The sequence below is a fragment of the Castor canadensis genome, chromosome 6 (genome assembly GCF_047511655.1).
Source record: "Castor canadensis chromosome 6, mCasCan1.hap1v2, whole genome shotgun sequence".
NCBI lineage: Eukaryota > Metazoa > Chordata > Mammalia > Rodentia > Castoridae > Castor > Castor canadensis.
This window is the reverse complement of record NC_133391.1, coordinates 34596160-34614157: the sequence shown is the minus strand read 5'-3', so window position 1 is coordinate 34614157 and position 17998 is coordinate 34596160. Positions and strand designations below refer to the sequence as shown.

At 36.4% G+C, this 17998-nt stretch overlaps 1 protein-coding gene across 1 annotated transcript in view; it reads right to left on the bottom strand.

The window, feature by feature from the left end:
• The window catches only part of A2m (alpha-2-macroglobulin), a 61997-nt gene extending 44281 nt beyond the window's left edge, over positions 1 to 17716 (bottom strand). Inside the window, exons 1-11 of the mRNA XM_020174956.2 lie at positions 17545 to 17716; positions 15273 to 15456; positions 14306 to 14462; positions 14088 to 14140; positions 12396 to 12416; positions 11957 to 12122; positions 11442 to 11526; positions 9284 to 9404; positions 7797 to 7911; positions 7540 to 7649; positions 6102 to 6263 (exon numbers count right to left, since the gene is read on the bottom strand). Of these exons, the coding sequence (XP_020030545.2) occupies positions 6102 to 6263; positions 7540 to 7649; positions 7797 to 7911; positions 9284 to 9404; positions 11442 to 11526; positions 11957 to 12122; positions 12396 to 12416; positions 14088 to 14140; positions 14306 to 14462; positions 15273 to 15456; positions 17545 to 17630 (1260 nt within the window). The 5' untranslated portion in view covers positions 17631 to 17716. The remainder of the gene's footprint in view (positions 1 to 6101; positions 6264 to 7539; positions 7650 to 7796; positions 7912 to 9283; positions 9405 to 11441; positions 11527 to 11956; positions 12123 to 12395; positions 12417 to 14087; positions 14141 to 14305; positions 14463 to 15272; positions 15457 to 17544) is intronic.
• Positions 17717 to 17998: the final 282 nt, after the last annotated feature.

Below are 17998 nucleotides of genomic sequence, written 5' to 3'. Positions count from 1 at the left end.
ACGATTAATAAAGAGATAAATGAATCAGGATGAAAATAGACAACATTAAAGAGGAAGAAACTCAGGATATGGAAAACTTCAGAAAAAAGAATGAAACAGAAATGCAAAACAAAATAGAGGGCCAGAATAGAACAAGCAGAAGACAAGAATCTCAGAACTCGAAGATGAAATGGTAATTAAGGGAAAAACCGAAGAACTATTAGTTGAGGTGCAAGCAAAGGGCATGCGTAATATATTCAACAAAATAATTACAGAAAATTTCCCAAATCTAAAAATTTATTCCCATACAGATGCAAAAGGCCCCCAGAACACCAAACAGATCAGACAAAATAGAACTACCCCACGGCATATCATCATTAAAACAACAAATACAGAAACTAGGAAAGAATATTGAAGGCTGTAAGAGAGAAAAAACAAGTAACATACAAAGGTAAACCCATCAAAATCACAGCAGACTTCTCAACAGAATCATTAAAGCAAGAAGAGCTTCAGGTGAGATCTTCCAGGCACTGAATGAAAATAACTTCAACCCCAGGATACTCTACCCAGCAAAACTATCATTCAAAATAGATGGAGCAATAAAAGTCTTCCATGAAGCAGAAGCTAAAACAATATGTGACCACAGAGCCACCACTACAAAGATTCTTCAAGGGATTCTGCACACAGAAAGTGAACCCCAACAGAACCATGAAAGGGCAGGCAGCACCAAACTACAGGAAAAGAAAAAGCAAGAAAGTAGAGAGTAACCTCAACTTAGGTACATACAATCAAACATTCAAACAACTAAGACAACTAAATGACAAGAATTACCACATACCTATCAGTACTAACATTTAATGTTAATGGACTTAATTCCCCCATCAAAAGGTACCGTTTCATCCAACTTTACAAAATATACATTCTTCTCAGCAGCCCATGGAACCTTCTCCACAATAGATCATATGCTAGGGCATAAAGCAAGCCTCAGCAAATACAAGAAAATAGAAATCATACTGTGCATTCTATCTGATCACAATGCAATAAAACTAGAACTCAACAACAAAAATAAAGACAAAAACCATGCAAACAGCTGGAAACTGAAGAGCTCATTGCTTAATGAACAATGGGTTATTGATGAAGCAAAGAGGAAATTAAAAAGTTCCTGGAAGTCAATGAAAATGAAAACACAACTTACCAGAACCTATGGGACACAGCAAAGGCAGACCTGAGAGAAAAGTTTATAGCCATGAGTGCATATATTAAAAAGCCTGAGAGACCTCAAATCAATGACCTAATGATACATCTCAAACTCCTAGAAAAAGAAGAACAAGCAAATCTCCAACAATAGAAGGAGAGAAATAAGAAAAATAAGAGCTAAAATCAGTGAAATAGAAACCAAAAAAACCATACCAAGAATTAACAAAACAAAAAGTTGGTTCTTTGAAAAAATAAACAAGATCAATAGACCCTTAGAAAACCTAACTAAAATGAGGAGGGGAAAAAACCCAAATAAGTAGAATCAGAAATGCAAAAGGGGAGATAACAACAAACACCATGGAAGTCCAGGAAATCATCAGAGACTACTGTGAGAACCTCTATTCAAATAAATTCAAAAATCTTAAAGAAATGGACAGATTTCCAGATACATATAATCATCCAAAACTGAACCAAGAAGATATTAATCACCTGAATAGATCTATAACACAAAATGAAATTGAAGCAGCAATCAAGAGTCTCCCTAAAAAGAAAAGTCCAGGACCTGATAGATTCTCTGCTGTGTGTTCTATCAGATTTTAAAGAAGAACTGATACCAACCCTCCTTAAACTGTTCCACGAAATAGAAAGGGAAGGAAAACTGCCTAACACATTTTAGGAAGCCAGTATTATACTTATCCTAAAACCAGGCAAAGACACCTCCAAAAAGGAGAACTATAAGCCAATCTCCTTATTGAACACTGATGCAAAAATACTCAACAAAGTAATGGCAAACCGAATTCAACAACACATCAAAAAGATCATTCACCACGACCAAGTGAGCTTCATCCCAGGGATGCAGGGGTGGTTCAACATACGAAAATCAATAAACGTAATAAACCACATTAACAGAAGGAAAGACAAAAACCACTTGATCATCTCAATAGATGCAGAAGAAGCCTTTGATAAGATCCAACACCATTTCATGATAAAAGCTCTAAGAAAACTAGGAATAGAAGGAAAGTACCTCAACATCATAAAAGCTATATATGAAAAACCTACAGCCAGCATTATACTTAACGGTGAAAAACTGAAACCATTCCCTTTAAAATCAGGAACTAGACAAGGATGTCCACTATCTCCACTCCTATTCAACATAGTACTGGAATTCCTAGCCAGAGCAATTAGACAAGAAGTAGGAATAAAAGGAATACAAATAGGTAAAGAAACTGTCAAAATATCCCTATTTGCAGATGACATGATCCTATACCTTAAACACCCAAAAAACTCTACTCAGAAGCTCCTAGACACCATTAATAGCTATAGCAAGGTAGCAGGATATAAAATCAACATAGAAAAATCATTAGCATTTCTAACACTAATAATGAACAAACTGAGAAGGAATATATGAAAACAATTCCATTTACAATAGTCTCAAAAAAAGTCAGATACCTAGGTATAAACTTAACAAAGGATGTGAACGATCTTTACAAGGAAAACTATAAACTTCTGAAGAAAGAGACTGAGGAAGACTATAGAAAGTGGAGAGAGCTCTCATGCTCATGGATTGGTAGAATCAACATAGTAAAAATGTCTATACTCCCAAAAGTAATCTACATGTTTAATGCAATTCCCATCAAAATCCCAATGACATTCATCAAAGAGATTGAAAAATCTACCATTAAATTTATATGGAAACACAAGAGGCCACGAATAGCCAAGGCAATACTCAGTCAAAAGAACAATGCTGGAGGTATCACAATACCTGACTTCAAACTATATTACAAAGCAATAACAATAAAAACAGCATAGTACTGGCACAAAAATAGACATGAATGTCAGTGGAACAGAATAGAGGACCCAGATATGAAGCCACACAACTATAACTAACTTGTCTTTGATAAAGGCACTAAAAGTATGTGATGGAGAAAAGACAGCCTCTTCAAACAACTGCCTGGAAAACTGGTTAGCAGTCTGCAAAAACTGAAACTAGATCCATGTTTATTAGTCTACCAGTATTAACTCAAAATGGATCAAGGACTTAATATCAGACCCCAAACTCTAAAGTTGGTACAGAAAAGATAGGAAATACTCTGGAGTTAGTAGGTATAGGTAAGAACTTTCTCAATGGAACTCCAGCAGCTCAGAACTAAGAAAAAGATAGCATAGATAAATGGGACTTCATAAAACTAAAAAGCTTCTGCTCAAAAAAAGAAATGGTCTCCAAACTGAAGAGATCACCCACAGAGTGGGAGAAAATATTTGCCAGCTACACATCAGACAAAGGACTGATAACCAGAATATATAGGGAACTAAAAAACTAAATTCTCCCCAAATTAATGAACCAGTAAAGAAATGGGCAAGTGAACTAAACAGAACTTTCTCAAAAGAAGAAAGTGAAATGGCCAAAATCACATGAAAAAATGCTCACCATCCCTAGCAATAAAGGAAATGCAATTTAAAACCACACTAAGATTCCACTTCACCCCTGTTAGAATAGCTATCATTAGCATTAGGTGTTGGCGAGGATGCAGGTAAAAAGGAACCCTCTTACACTGCTGGTGGGAATGTAAACTAGTACAACCACTCTGGAAAAAAATTTGGAGGCTACTTAAAAAGCTAAACATTGATCTACCATTTGATCCAGCAATACCACTCTTGGGGATATACCCAAAACACTGTGACACAGCTTACTCCAGAGGCACCTGCACACCCATGTTTATTGCAGCACCATTCACAATAGCCAAGTTATGGAAACAGCCAAGATGCCCCACCACTGACGAATGGATTAAGAAAATGTGGTATCTATACACAATGGAATTTTATGTAGCCATGAAGAAGAACGAAATGTTATCATTCGCTGGTAAATGGATGGAATTGGAGAACATCATTCTGAGTGAGGTTAGCCTGGTCCAAAAGACCAAAAATCGTATGTTCTCCCTCATATGCAGACATTAGATCAAGGGCAAACACAACAAGGGAACTGGACTTTGATCACATGATAAAGCGAGAGCACATAAGGGAGGTATGAGGATAGGTAAGACATCTAAAAAACTAGATAGCATTTGTTGTCCTCAATGCAGAGAAACTAAAGCAGATACTTTAAAGCAACTGAGGCCAATAGGAGAAGGGGACCAGGAATTAGAGAAAAGGTTAGTTCGAGAAGAATACTAGAAAGTAACACACATGTACAGGATATCAATGCGAGCCAACTTCCTGTATAGCTATCCTTATCTCAACCAGCAAAAACCCTTGGTCCTTCCTATTATTGCTTATACTCTCTCTTCAACAAAATTAGAGATAAGGGCAGAATAGTTTCTGCCTGGTAAGGAAGGGGTGGGGGGGAGAAGGAGGAGGTGGAGGAATAGGGTGGGGGAAGGGGGGAGGAATGACCTAAACATTGTATGCACATGTGAATAAAAGAAACTTAAAAGAAAGAAATATGCTGCTTTATGGAAAAGAAATATATTTTTCTTCAGATGATAAAATGAGTTCCATCTCATCAATGTGAAGAAATACAGAATTAAATTTTCAATTCTCATGGTATATAACCTACAACTAGAATTACATGAAGTACTTTTGAAAGAGCTTACTTTTTCAAACCATTTTCAGAAAATGAAAAAAAAAAAGAAAGAAATGAAGCATAAGAAAGGAGTGGCAGAACATGCTTGTAATCCCAGCTCTTAGGAAGCTGAGCCAGTAGGATTGCAAGTTTGTGGACAGCTCTGAATTACCAAGTGAGACCCTTCTCAAGAAAAACAAGCAAATTAAATGAACCATGGAGGATTATGCAGTTACTGGTTTTTAATGTTGGATTGAGTCAGTGTTTCAAACTAGTGTATTTGGTTTTCATTCTGAAACTAATGACTTAAAAAACTGTAGTTAAAAATCACAAAATATAAAATTACCATCTTCATAATTTTTTCATGTGTAGTTTAGCAGTGTTAAGTACATCTGTTGTGTTAAGTATCTCCAGAACTTTTTGTCTTACATACCTAAACCTCTTTACCCATTGAACAGCAGCTAGCCATCGCTCCCATTGGCAAGTCCCAGGAAAATATTATTTACTCTGTTATCTATTTCTATGGCTTTGACTATTTTAGAAAGCTCATGTAAGTGGAGTGGTATAGTGGTTGTTCTTTTGTGAGTGGCTTATTTCACTTAGGTTAGTGACCTTGAAGTTTAGGGAAATTTTGAAGTCTGAGACAGGATTTCCTTCTGTTTTAAAGCCAAATAATACCTTATTGTATGTGTATACCACATTTTGCTTTGCATATTTATTCATCTGCTGATGAACAATTCCACCTCTAATGGGTTGTGAACACAGACGTGTAAACTTTTTTGAGACTCTACTTTCTATTCTTTTTTTTAAAGGTTTAAATTAGCTAAGAAATTTAAACTGATAAACAAACACATATTGTGCACATTTATGTGTGGTTTGGATTCATGTATGCATTGCATAATGTTTAAATCAGGGTAAGAATTTATTTCCCCAAATATTTATTATTTTTTTTATAAGAACATTCAAAATACTTTCTTCCAGATTTTTCAAAGACACAGTATTACTCCCTATATATGTACAAATATATAGCCTACTGTGCAAATAGTATTGATATAAATTTAGAAGTAAGATTGCTAGGTCTTATGATGCAAATAGTTTTTTTCTTTTTTGAAGAACTGCCACATTATTTTCCACAGTGGCTGCATCATTTTACATTCCCACAAATTCTGCTAAATTAGAATCTACACTTTTAACCACAACACTATATTACTTCCTTGCCATAAACTTATTATAAGTTGACCTTAGATTGGTCCTAATTTCTAGTGTTATATCTCCATGGGACAAAACACAACTTGGAAATGTCTCCTCTTTTAGGTTGCAACTTTGTTTTCCATGAAACTTCAAGTCTAGGTCTTTCCAAACTTACCCTTACAGTAAGAGAGTTGCCTGTAATTTTGGTGGTGTTGATGGAAAACTGCACGAGCCCATGCTCATCCGTGGTAGCATTTGACTGATAGTCAGCTTCATTTGCTGTGATGAAGATGAGCTGATTTGGCATGGGGACACCTTTCCCATCCTGTAGGCGCACCTGAAGGTTAAAAACTGTGGGTCAGTTCTAGGAATATGAACTACATGAAACCCATTCATTTTTAACACAAATATCTTTTAAGTAACTTCTATATGTTGCATACATTTCTAGGCACCGAAATATACTAGTGAACAGGAAAAGGTTCATCCATCACAGAGTTTACAGTCTAGTAAAAGAAACAGATGCTAAATAAACATAAATAATACACTTATTTAGTATTAATCAATCCAAAGGGAATAGAGTAAAGTAGTGTGAAGGAATAGAGTAAAGTAGTGTGAAGGGATAGAGAGTGACAGGGATTATAATAAGGGTGACTTGAAAAATATATTCTGGATATTTTGGAAATACTGGGTATTACGTCAATACACAAATTGTGCATTATTTATGGAATAAATAGTGTGAAATTTCAATACAGGTATGCAGGGTGTAAGGATCAGGTTGATGTGATTGGCATATCTATTACCTCAGATATTAGTCATTTCTTTTGTTTAGGAACATCTAAAATCCTCTCCACCATAAGCTACTTTTGGTAGCAGGAAGCAATGCAGCATGACTGTAGTTTTTATAATTGACTAACAAAATCTAAGTCTGCAAGTGAAATGTCAATTACATTTATAAGCACAAAAATAGGCACAAACTCCAATTCTTTGTCTTTAAAAATAATCACAATGAAAAGATTTTTTATAGGTCTGTGAGAAAATTCATAATTTTGAAATCTGGGAACCTTAAATACTATTTTATTCCTATGTTTACATTTTTAAAGATATACTTGTTATTATAGAAAATTAATATAAATATATCATATTTATGAAAGAAATCCTAGGTAGAGTATTTAATACTTCAAATTCAAGAGTAAAATCATCTACTCATCCATTTCCATACAAAGTTAGTGTGAGTAGCATAATTTAGCTAGTCACCACGAATATTGATATTCTCATGAGAAAATGTCATAAAAATCTGAGGTTTCCAGGTAAACCTGAAAAAAAGATCAGGCGGTGTCATACAATGCTGTTCTAAAAGTGAAAAAAAGAAGCCTTGCTAATTTTGATAGGGCTGTAGAATGATTTTATAAATTTCATGTGCAAATTGAAGATTAATAGATCTATTTAATGTGGTTTTACATTTTTGGTTGTATTAATCAACATTTGTTTGTTTTCTTCCTTTGATTACATTAATTGATAACGTTAACCAGGTACACATTTTAGCAGAAATTGTATAAATGATGTGAATTATGTAACAGTATGTGATTTGACTAGAGAATTGCAAATTACCGCACCTGCCCCGAAAAGGGGATCCCATGTCTAAAGTTTGAGTCGACTTTCACAAATGAGAGTTTGGTTATGGTTCTTGTGATTTCAGTGGATGCTCTTCCAGTTTCTTCCACATCTGAAAAAAAGAAGAAAAGATAAGTTCGTTTTTGGGAGGATGATGTCTCTAAACTTCTTATACTCCCCCCTTCACAATTCGTAATTTGGATAGGGCAATAGATCAACATCCACCGCTTTTCCTCCCAGGCCTATGTGGTACACAGACCTGTCCCTTCTTCTTGGATCTTGGCCTCTGCTTTGAGTCGCATTTCATACTCTTGCCTCTTCAGCTGGAAGGATTTGGTTTTCACTTGCTGAGAGAAACAGCCCTGGCTATTCAGCTAAGAGGAGAGAAAACAAAACACAGAAACATAATGGAATCATACTGGACGATCAGGGGTTAGTTCATTTGCTAGCATTTTTTGGGACAACATAATCTAGGTATTTTCTATGAGGTGACATAATGTAGACTGTCTAGGGACTGATTATTATAACATTTCATGACAATCTCTTGCATATAACCGACAGGTATAATTCCTTGGTATCTGAAATTCCATGGAAAGAATAATTCAGAAATGCCTTAAAGTCTGGGAGGCAGACTACTGACGAATGGATTAAGAAAATGTGGTATTTATGCACAATGGAATTTTACTCAGCCATGAAGAATAATGAAATCTTATCATTCACAAGTAAATGGATGGAACTGGAGAACATCATTCTGAGCGAGGTTAGCCAGGCTCAGAAGACCAAAAATCATATGTTCTCCCTCATATGCGGACTTTAGATCTAGGGCAAATGCTGCAATGTGGTTGGACTTGGATCACATGACAAGGGGAGAGCACATAGGGGAGATATGGGAACAGGTAGAAAACCCAAAACATGAAAGAGTTTGATGTCCCCACTCCAGAGGAACTAATACAGAAGTGACAGAGATAAACTTGAGAAGGGGATCAGGAACCAGTGTAAAGATCAGTTAGAGATGAATCAACTTGGGTTGTAACACATTTGTACATGGAAGCAATGCTAGTAATCTCTCTGTATAGCTATCCTTAACTCCACTAGCAAAAATACTTTGTTTTCCTTATTATTTTCCTTATTCTCTTCAACAAAATTAGAGATAAGGGCAGAACAGGTTCTGCCTAGAAGTGAGGGGGGTGAGGGGAGAGAGAGGGGGAGGTGGGTGGGGGGAGAAATGGCCCAAACAATGTATGTACATACGAATAAATGAATAAAAAAAATTGGGAAGGCAGGATAACCTTACTATAGCAGATAGCTAAATCTTCCCCAAGCTCTAGGTCTCCTCCCATAGCAGACCGTTTTGACTGGGAATTGGCTGTTTATGTGAGAACTTTCCCACCATCTCCTTGGCACCTGGACAGGGGACTGTGACAGGTTTCTGCTCATAAAGAGCAGAACTGACTCCCTTACCAGCCAAGGCGATAAAAAAAAGATATGTTTCTTCTTCCTCCATAGAAGTAAGGAGGTAAAGAATCTTTGGATGGCTTAACTTCTATTCTGGAACACTTGTGGTTGGCAATTACAAGAAATAAATAACCGCTATTGGGCTAAGTCACTAATTTTTTTTTGAAAATTACAACAAATAGCATGGAATTATCTTCCAGATTGCTCTTTTCCTCAGCTCCATGCTGCAGCTCACTGCTTATCCACAATACCTTTACTATTGGTCCCAGAAGACACAGCTCTAAAACTTACCTTTTGACTGAATCTCATGCAGAATGCCTCCGATTCTTCACCAAAGCAATGGGAAGGCTCATTATACTTCCTGCAAATCCTCATGGTCATATGTCCTGGGACAGGCTTCCCGTATGTATATCTGTCACGAGAACCGTGCCAAATGAATCACAGCCAACACCGAACACCCCTCTCTACCTCTACACTTCTCCTTCCGCTGCTACACATTCACCCTCCAAACTTCTCTCTGCAGAGCTCATAGCACGTTGAGGGGAAGCACACGACACTTCTATTTTATAAAACTAACCTTCCTTCCTTTTGGCAGCACTGGGACTTGAACTCAGGGCCTCACACTTGCTAAGCAAACGCTCTACAACTTTACCTACACCCACAGCCCCTTTTTTCTTTACTTACTTTTCAGATAGGGTCTTGTACTTTTTTGCCCAGGCCAACGTGGGACTGAGGTCCCCTTGTCTATGCCCCCACAGGCGCACACCACTACACCAGGCTTATTGACTGAAATGTGATTGTACTAATTTTTTGTCTGGGCTGATCGTGAACCATGATTCTCCAGATCTCTGCCTCCTAAATAGCTAGGATTACAGGTGTGAGCCACTGCACATGGCTTCATTTTAATTTCAGTATCATCTTAATAATGCCTTTTTTGTTACAAAAGCCAAACACACTCAAGAGAAAAGCAATACCATTAAAAATAAAATAAACAGCAACAACAACAAAAATATAGAAAAACAAACACTCTAAAAATTGCCTGGGAATTCAAACTATTAATGTGATGGTTGATGGTTTCTCCTCAATATAAATCTCTACTTATATTGAGTTTTGCTTTCTTTTTATTTATTTTATTTTTGGGGGTGGTACTAGAATTTGAGCTCAGGGCTTTGCTCTAGTTAGCAGATACTCTATCACTTGAGCCATATCTCCAGTCCTTTTTGATCTGGTTATTTTGGAGATGAGGGTCTCACTTTTTGCCCAGGCTGGCCTGGAACTGAGATCCTCCTAATTTCAGCCTCCGAGGTAGACAGGATTTCAGGTATGAGCCACTGGTCCCTGGCTACTTTTGTTTACTTTCTATAAAAGTCAGTTTGTGCTATAAGTATGGAGTAGGTGATTGCTGTATTTTCAAGGGCATTTGTTTCCTTCCTTATTTGGAATGTTCTCAATATCTTTATTTGCAAGAATGTTTGCTCACCAAGTATAGGGGGCTGAAACCTTGGTGGCCATTACTCTGAAACAGAACTGGGTCAGGTCCCAGCTGAGTAAACACACATTACCTATGTGGTCTTCATGCAGGTCTGGCTTTTTTGCTTTGCTTGTTCTTTCTGCTACTGCTACTGCTACTGAAGGGCTACTGAGGATGGGGTCCAAGATCTTGGAAACATGAAAGTTTAAAGAGTTCATTCTGAGAGGCCATGTTCAGTTTCCTGAGTAAAAAGGCAACGCAGGGAGGTATGTGCCATGTCTAACATAGACTGCTGAGTTCAATGAGATTTTGGATATATGCTAGACCCTGCAAACTTCAAATCTAAGCTCTTTTCCCACTGTATTTTCAAGATCAGGTAAGTGATATGCTGATGACTGATTTCCTCTATAACCATATATTAATTAATCTCCTTAGTAACAAAATGTTTTGATATTTCTGGTTAAGGGAAAGTCACTATGCATCAGCAATATTCCATTGTGTTTGCATATGTGTGTGTGCGTGAGTATGCAATGTGTGAGTGTAAACACCTGTGTGCATATGTATGTGTGTTAGTGTGTGCACATGTGAGTGCACACACGTGAACGCACATGTATGCACATGTGAGTGTGCACGTGTGTGGGTTTGTGTGCATGTGTGTGCTTTATTGCATGTGTGTGATCATGTATGTGTGCATGTGTATGGTCTCTGTACAGCTTTGTCACTTTCAGAACCAATCCTAGTAGCATAACCTCTCTTTAAATATTATACCCCATGATAGTTATAGTAATGCTGATAAATACATGAAAGAAAATGAAAAGGAGAAAATAAAAAGCAAAAGGAGAATAACATTATATAGTTGGAGATGTTCCCAAAGTTTTAAAAGTGTTCTTGTCACTGCTTTTAGAAAAATTAGTCAAAATATCACAAAGCTGAATCTTGTTAAATCATTACCCTCAAAATACTGAAAAATCAACTCACAGGCCACACACTGACACATTCATCACTTCTTCCAAGATAGTGATTGTCTTTGGCATTGTCACTTGTACTTCGAACTTGGGAAGCACTGTTGATTAGTAATAAAGAAGGTTAGTGATTGAAAACTTAGGGTACTAATATTCTCAAGATCTCTGCTACAATTCTCTAATGATATCCTGGGGCTTTGAAAAACTCTTTTCTACAATATATTTGTGTTTACCTTACTATCAAATAGAGATTTTGGTTGATGGACTATGACAGAACACTGTAATTTAATGGATCATAAAAGATTCCACTAAAACTAGGACGTTTTATTTTGAGTATTAAATATTGTTACAAAATAACCAAGCTATGTGAAATCCTGTTCTCAAATCATTGATGTCTTCATCAGACTTAGACATAATTAGTTCTACTCCAAGCCCAATATTGCCCATGGGAAATTGAAGGACTCCAAATGAGTTCACATTTAGATGTTTAAACATGAAAGAAAATATTGCATGATATTCCATGGTACATACCAAATTCCTCCACAGTGAACTGGTGATTTTTTTCACCTGATTCTGTCCGTACCACTACCAAGTAGGTCCCCTGAAGGGGCTCAGATGAGAGCGGGAAGGACAGTTGCTTGAGGCCACTTTCCAACTTGAGACTCTGCCATTGTGCAATGCGATTTCCTTTGGGATCCTGTGGATAAGTTAATGGTCATTTATAAAGGTTCCCAGAACATCAGAGACAATAAAAGATATCAATGGAAACGTCTACATTATCCACAAGGAGAACAAATGGGGTGATGGTGACAGGTAAGGAGGGGAGATGAGTTATAAACATCCATTCCTAGGTGAGTTTGGAGGCTTCTCCCTTGATAACAAGTTTCTGTGATATTGTATGTTTAAATAAGAACATTTTTCCTGACATTATTACTTTCCTTCTAATTACTGAGTGCTTCATGTTGCTTACCTGAATGTATACTAGTGTCATCTGAAAGACAAAAAGAAAAGAATTTTATATTTTTCTCAAATATTTACAATTCTAATTTATGTGGAATAACTCCATACATATGTAGAATAACCATACAATAAAAGATTCCAGATTCAATTTTATAGAACTTTAAATTAGTTCACTTAATGCAATTAATTGATGAAGTATATTAATAGATGAGGCCATCAGCAACAACATGTATGTGTACTGCTGTTAGGAATGGGAATTACTAACACTAAGTGCTTACAGAATGCCAGTAAAGAACACTCTTTTGGTAGGCAATTTTATAGACTGAGAAATAAAAACATGAACTGGAAGAAACCATGCTTGGCTCCAATAATTAATGTAGATCACAGCATTATTAGGTAGTTCTAAGAATGAATAGGAATGGGACTAGCTCTTCTGTTAACAATAGTCACTTTTTAAAATTAATAGATATTATATACCTACTCGTGTGATGTGCGTCATTCTATGTGCTAAGAATATAGGAACACATAAAAGAATAATATCTATGCTCATGGAAACTACATTCTAATAGGGATGGATAGAAAAGGACCCAAGAGTGTGTGCACACGTGTGTTAAATGCTAAGAAGAAAAGCAAATCAGGTTAAAATGATAGAATGATAAATATAGTGTTTGATTTTAAATAAGAGAGTGAAATAGAAGCTGGGGTCCAGTTTCAAAGTTATTGCAGTGATTTTGTTTAGAGGTGGTTTTGGCAATTCAGATACTAAGAAGTGTACTGGGTACATTACAAGACAACATGGTTTTCTGGTAAAGTGGATATGGATGTGAGATAAAAAGAAGCAAGGATTATGTCATCATCTTTTGTCTTAGAAGCTAGAAGAGAAAAATTGCCTTTTTTGAGATAAGAAAATCATTGTGCAATAGATTTGGGAGAGAAATTGAAGACTTGGTTTGAGGTCTGCATTATAATAAAAGAGTATGTCTTTTCACAGATATCAAGGGTTAACTTTTGTTTGTTGTGTTGGCATTTACAAAAGTTCTTATAATATATCAAATACAGCATACTTGAATTCACCTCCTCCACCATTCTCTTTTATCCCTCCTACCCAAGGGTTAGTCTTGAACAAATTCATAACAGAGTCTTTGGTAAGTGTGTTAGGAAAAGTTTAGGTCTCTGAGAAATTATTTGAAATTAGGTTCTTTGATACTTTTTAGTGTCTATTATTGAATTTATTTTCCTAATTAGAAACTGAAGAGTAAGTTTAATTGTGTGACAACTGAGTAAGTAGCATACCAAGATGAAAAGAGTTTCTTACTCTTCTGACTTGATATCATGTTCCTCCACACTCCCAATAGTGGGGTTTGAACTCAGGGCCTTGCACTTGCTAGGCAAGTGTTCTACCCTCGACACCTAGTCTTTTTGCTTTTTAGTTTGTTTTTCAGATAAGGTCTCCTGCTAACATTTCAAACCACAATTGTCCTGTCTCCCCTCCAGTGTACCTGGGATTATAAGCATGAGCCACTACCTGATCCTGGCCTGGGATAATGATTTAAATGACGCTCCTGTGCTATTGTGATGTCAGAAATTCCTGTTAGTGATATTAGATTTTTCCTCTCTTTGGTCCTCCCCTCAAAACCCCAAAGAGGTTCCCAGTCAGCTTATACAAACAATAATGATTTTATGTGAACAATAGGAGACTTACCAATTCATTCAGAGGGTGAAAACTTTCATCCACTGAGACAATGCGAAATTTCACTGAAACACAAATGATTTTCATAAGCTCCAAAACCTTTGACCAGGCTTATAGGATGGTAAAGCAAACTATTAAGGAACCAGTATTATAGGGACTTTGGGGAATATTTAAGGCCAGAAGATCTTTTCTTTATGATTGTTGTCCTGACTAAAACTATGTCATCATACCTATCTGCCCTGGTTTGTAGATGGGTTTGTCCGTCTGGACAAAGATTAGACTCTGTTTCTTCTGGATCATCACTGTGCTTCTCTTCCTGAATTCTTGAGTTGCTCCTTTCACTTGTACAGTGAGGAACATTACTTCATTGGATGAAGTCTGTGGGACCTGAAATACAGAAGAGAACCCAACAGCCCGTTTAGTCTCTCAAGTCTCCTTCCTCATTTCTTATTTCACTCCTTTCTGGAGGTCTAGCTCCCCCCACCCCCACTTTTTAAAATTTCTCCTACTTGTTCTCATCTGGGAAAGTTGGCATAAACAAGAATTACTTCAGCCATTTTACAAATGGTGGAGAAAAACACATTAGTAAGAGAGGTTGTAACTGAGAGTCACATCTTTATTCATAGAGGTCTCACACAATACAGTCTTAATTCACTTACACGGTTTTACTAAGTTGATGCTGTATCCTAAAATGGCACGGAAGAAGCATGACTTGAGGTTATGAAAAAACTACGTTATTGACACTAGGCTGGACGTATCCCTCATATAGGCAACTCTAAACAGATTCTGGATATTTGCTCAGGGTAATTTCTATAAGTTTTATTCTTAGAAAGAGTATGAGGGTCTTGTCAGTTCACCCTGGTGGCTCATGCTTAGCCTGACCAAGTTTGTTTTATACATGTTTTTTCCACTGTAATTGTAAGGAGAAGTCACACTTTTCTTTGTCTAATGCATGCTGTTTTTTTCAGACTAATGGAATTTTTCTTTTATCATTAAATGATTTTTCAATATGCCTATAAATCTGTATCTCTTATAGTTGGAAATTAATGCATTGCATCTTAATTCCTACACTTGGTTACTCCATTTGATAACTTCTTGAAGTTTTTACCAGCATCTCAGAGCCTTGTCTTAACAATTCTAGAACCTTAGACCCTGACTAATAGAACTGAGTTTATTAAGGCAAACAGCCACACTCACAGTGAAGGAGATGCACTGGAATAAGTCCTTTTCCACCACCAAGTCGGTGAAGAGGCTCCTGTTTTCCCTGAGAGACTCCAAAGAAGCACTTACAGTCACTGTCTCATTCAGGTGGTTCAGAAGGAGGCAGCCCTTCTCAGGGGTCCCAGAGTGGAGCAGGGAGGGGACCAATACCATATAATGTCTGGGAACAAGAGAGTCCAGTTAGAGAAGAGTGAAGGACAGTTACTGGTACAATCATCAGTTCAATACCAAGAGGAGACATTGATGAGCATGAAACTCTGCTGTCAAATGGCAGGCATACAAATTATTTCCTCTTTCCATTACACGCCAGGGTGTGAACATTTTACTAGAGGTAGGCCTTAAGGTGACCAAACTTTGTAAGCATACTTCACTTTAAGGAACACCAATATGAGATCATCTGAATTTGAATAAAAATATCTTGATTGTATTTACAAACATATTGTTAAAATCGGTTCTACATTAAGATTTTATAAAAAACAAAGAAGCACTCAGGCATGTGGATACCAGAAAAAAACAATAAAATCACAGAAGTTTTATCAAATGTGTATGTGGGGGGTTCAACAACCCTGTGAAGATCATGTGGAAAGTACTTGCTTCCACTTTGCAAATAGGTAATCGAAGGCTCAAAGACAGTGAGTCATTAGTTTAAAGTCTCAGTTGTGGTAAGCAGTCTTTGTGTGTTACCTAACCATGGATGTTTGCATTTTAAATATTTGCCTTTCAAGTCTTAGCTAGAGAAAAACTCTATTCAAAATTGATCCTGTAGTGATTGAATTTGGACCTTGGTAACTTATGAGCAGGAAAGAAAATTTCCCAATACCCTAATATATAATTGAAGATGAGCCCAGTACTGTTCAAATATTTTTGATTATAGAATTCCTAAAATTATTTTTAGACACTGTATACCTCTTAACATATTTTCAGTTATATTTCTATTTTTATTATAGTTTTAAATAACAGCAAAATACATCACTTTTGATATTTTAATTTAAGTCTTAATTATTTTGCAATTTTACTGTAAAATGTTAAATATGATAGAGGTAAGTATACTAGTAATACCTACTTAAAAATACAGCAAGAAGTTCTTTTTGTTAATGGTCAGAAATTTAACATTTTTTTCTCCTTTACTTAAATTTCCATATTAGTTACCCCAGAGAAATTTATGCCAAGATTTTTATGCTTCAAAATATTTTATGGATTGTTTTTATTGACGGGTATATATGTTAATTTAAATATAATACAACCATAAATTTGTAGATATTAAATATTTTCTGATTGAGTTATTGTCAAAAGTACTAACACATAATTGATCAAAACAAAATAAATATATTACAAATTATGATTCACATGTATTAGACATAAAATTTAAATACTTTTGAAGTATGCCTTTAATGAGAATGATAAGCTGTTTTTACCCCTTTTGTGAATTTGTGTATTCATGGATGGATATCCCTTATTGCAAGAATTAAACAAAATCTAACATTGATTCTGCCCTTGTGTTTTGTTTAGCTTTAAGTGTTAAAAATAATTGTCCACTCAAAAAATTAGTAAATGGCAGGTAAATATAAACATGTCATTGATACCACTTCTTGAACCTCCTTTCCTCTATTATCAGCCCTAAGTCACCTACTCTTGTGTTAGGAATAAATGTCCTAACCACTTCTCAGTAGTGCTTCTTTTTAGTTTTTCCTTCAGTTTTGTTGAAACAAACATTTCATCACCACTTGATCTGCAAAAGTATTTTCTATCACCAGAGAGCTTTAGTTTCTTAAAATCAACACCAGTATTTCAAACTGCTCCTTTATTTTGTACCCTAGAGATTTTTATAGTCTAGAAGCATGCTCCATGACAATATCTGGTTGAGGGGCAGGTTGATTTTTATTTTATGAAACAAGAAGATAGAGAATTAAGAAAGAGAAAGCAGGAAAGGATAAACAGCATAATCCTAACAGAGCCACAGGGACAGGAGGATCTAAAAAGGTACTTGTTTACAAAAGTATTAATTTCTGATTCCCCTTAGAAAGGCTTTGCATGTCACCAAAGAATTTAGAGTTGCAGAGATGCAGAGAGCTTGAGGAAAAGGTTAGGACTAAGTGAAGAATAAACAAGCTAGGTTTACAAAATCTTAAGGAGGGAAAGAAGCTGAGAGGAAAAGGGGTATAGGTTCATAGGAAAGAGATGAATGATATAAAGGAGAATGTAAAGTAAAGAAAAGGGATGTAAACTTCAAACTTTGTGTGGAACTTACGGCTTTCCAGAGACTGAGGCATGTGTGGGCAGGAAGACCAGGAGAAGGAGAACCAGACTTGGATGAAGTAGTTTGTTTTTCCCCATGCTGCAGGGAGAAAGAACCGGAGGAAACCACACTGTCTTATACTCCACTCCTTGCAACCATCTAGTCCCAAACACTCCACAGGGAAGCAGGGCTTTATACTGCTCTCTGTGCAAACAGGAAGTTCCACCCACACAAGTTCTCTAAACAAAGTGTTTAGAGAACAGTTTCTGAAAGGATCATTGATGGATTCTTTACTGTCAAGGTTAATTCCCAGCTGGCAACAGAGAATTCCAGGAGGGGTAAGCCCATATTCTGCTAGTGCTCACTTTCTCAGGGTTTTACAGGAAAGCAGCTAATCAGCTTTTCAATCCACTTTCCTCGCCCCTCCTCCCCAGCCCTCTTGCAGTGGCTTTCATGGATCCTCACA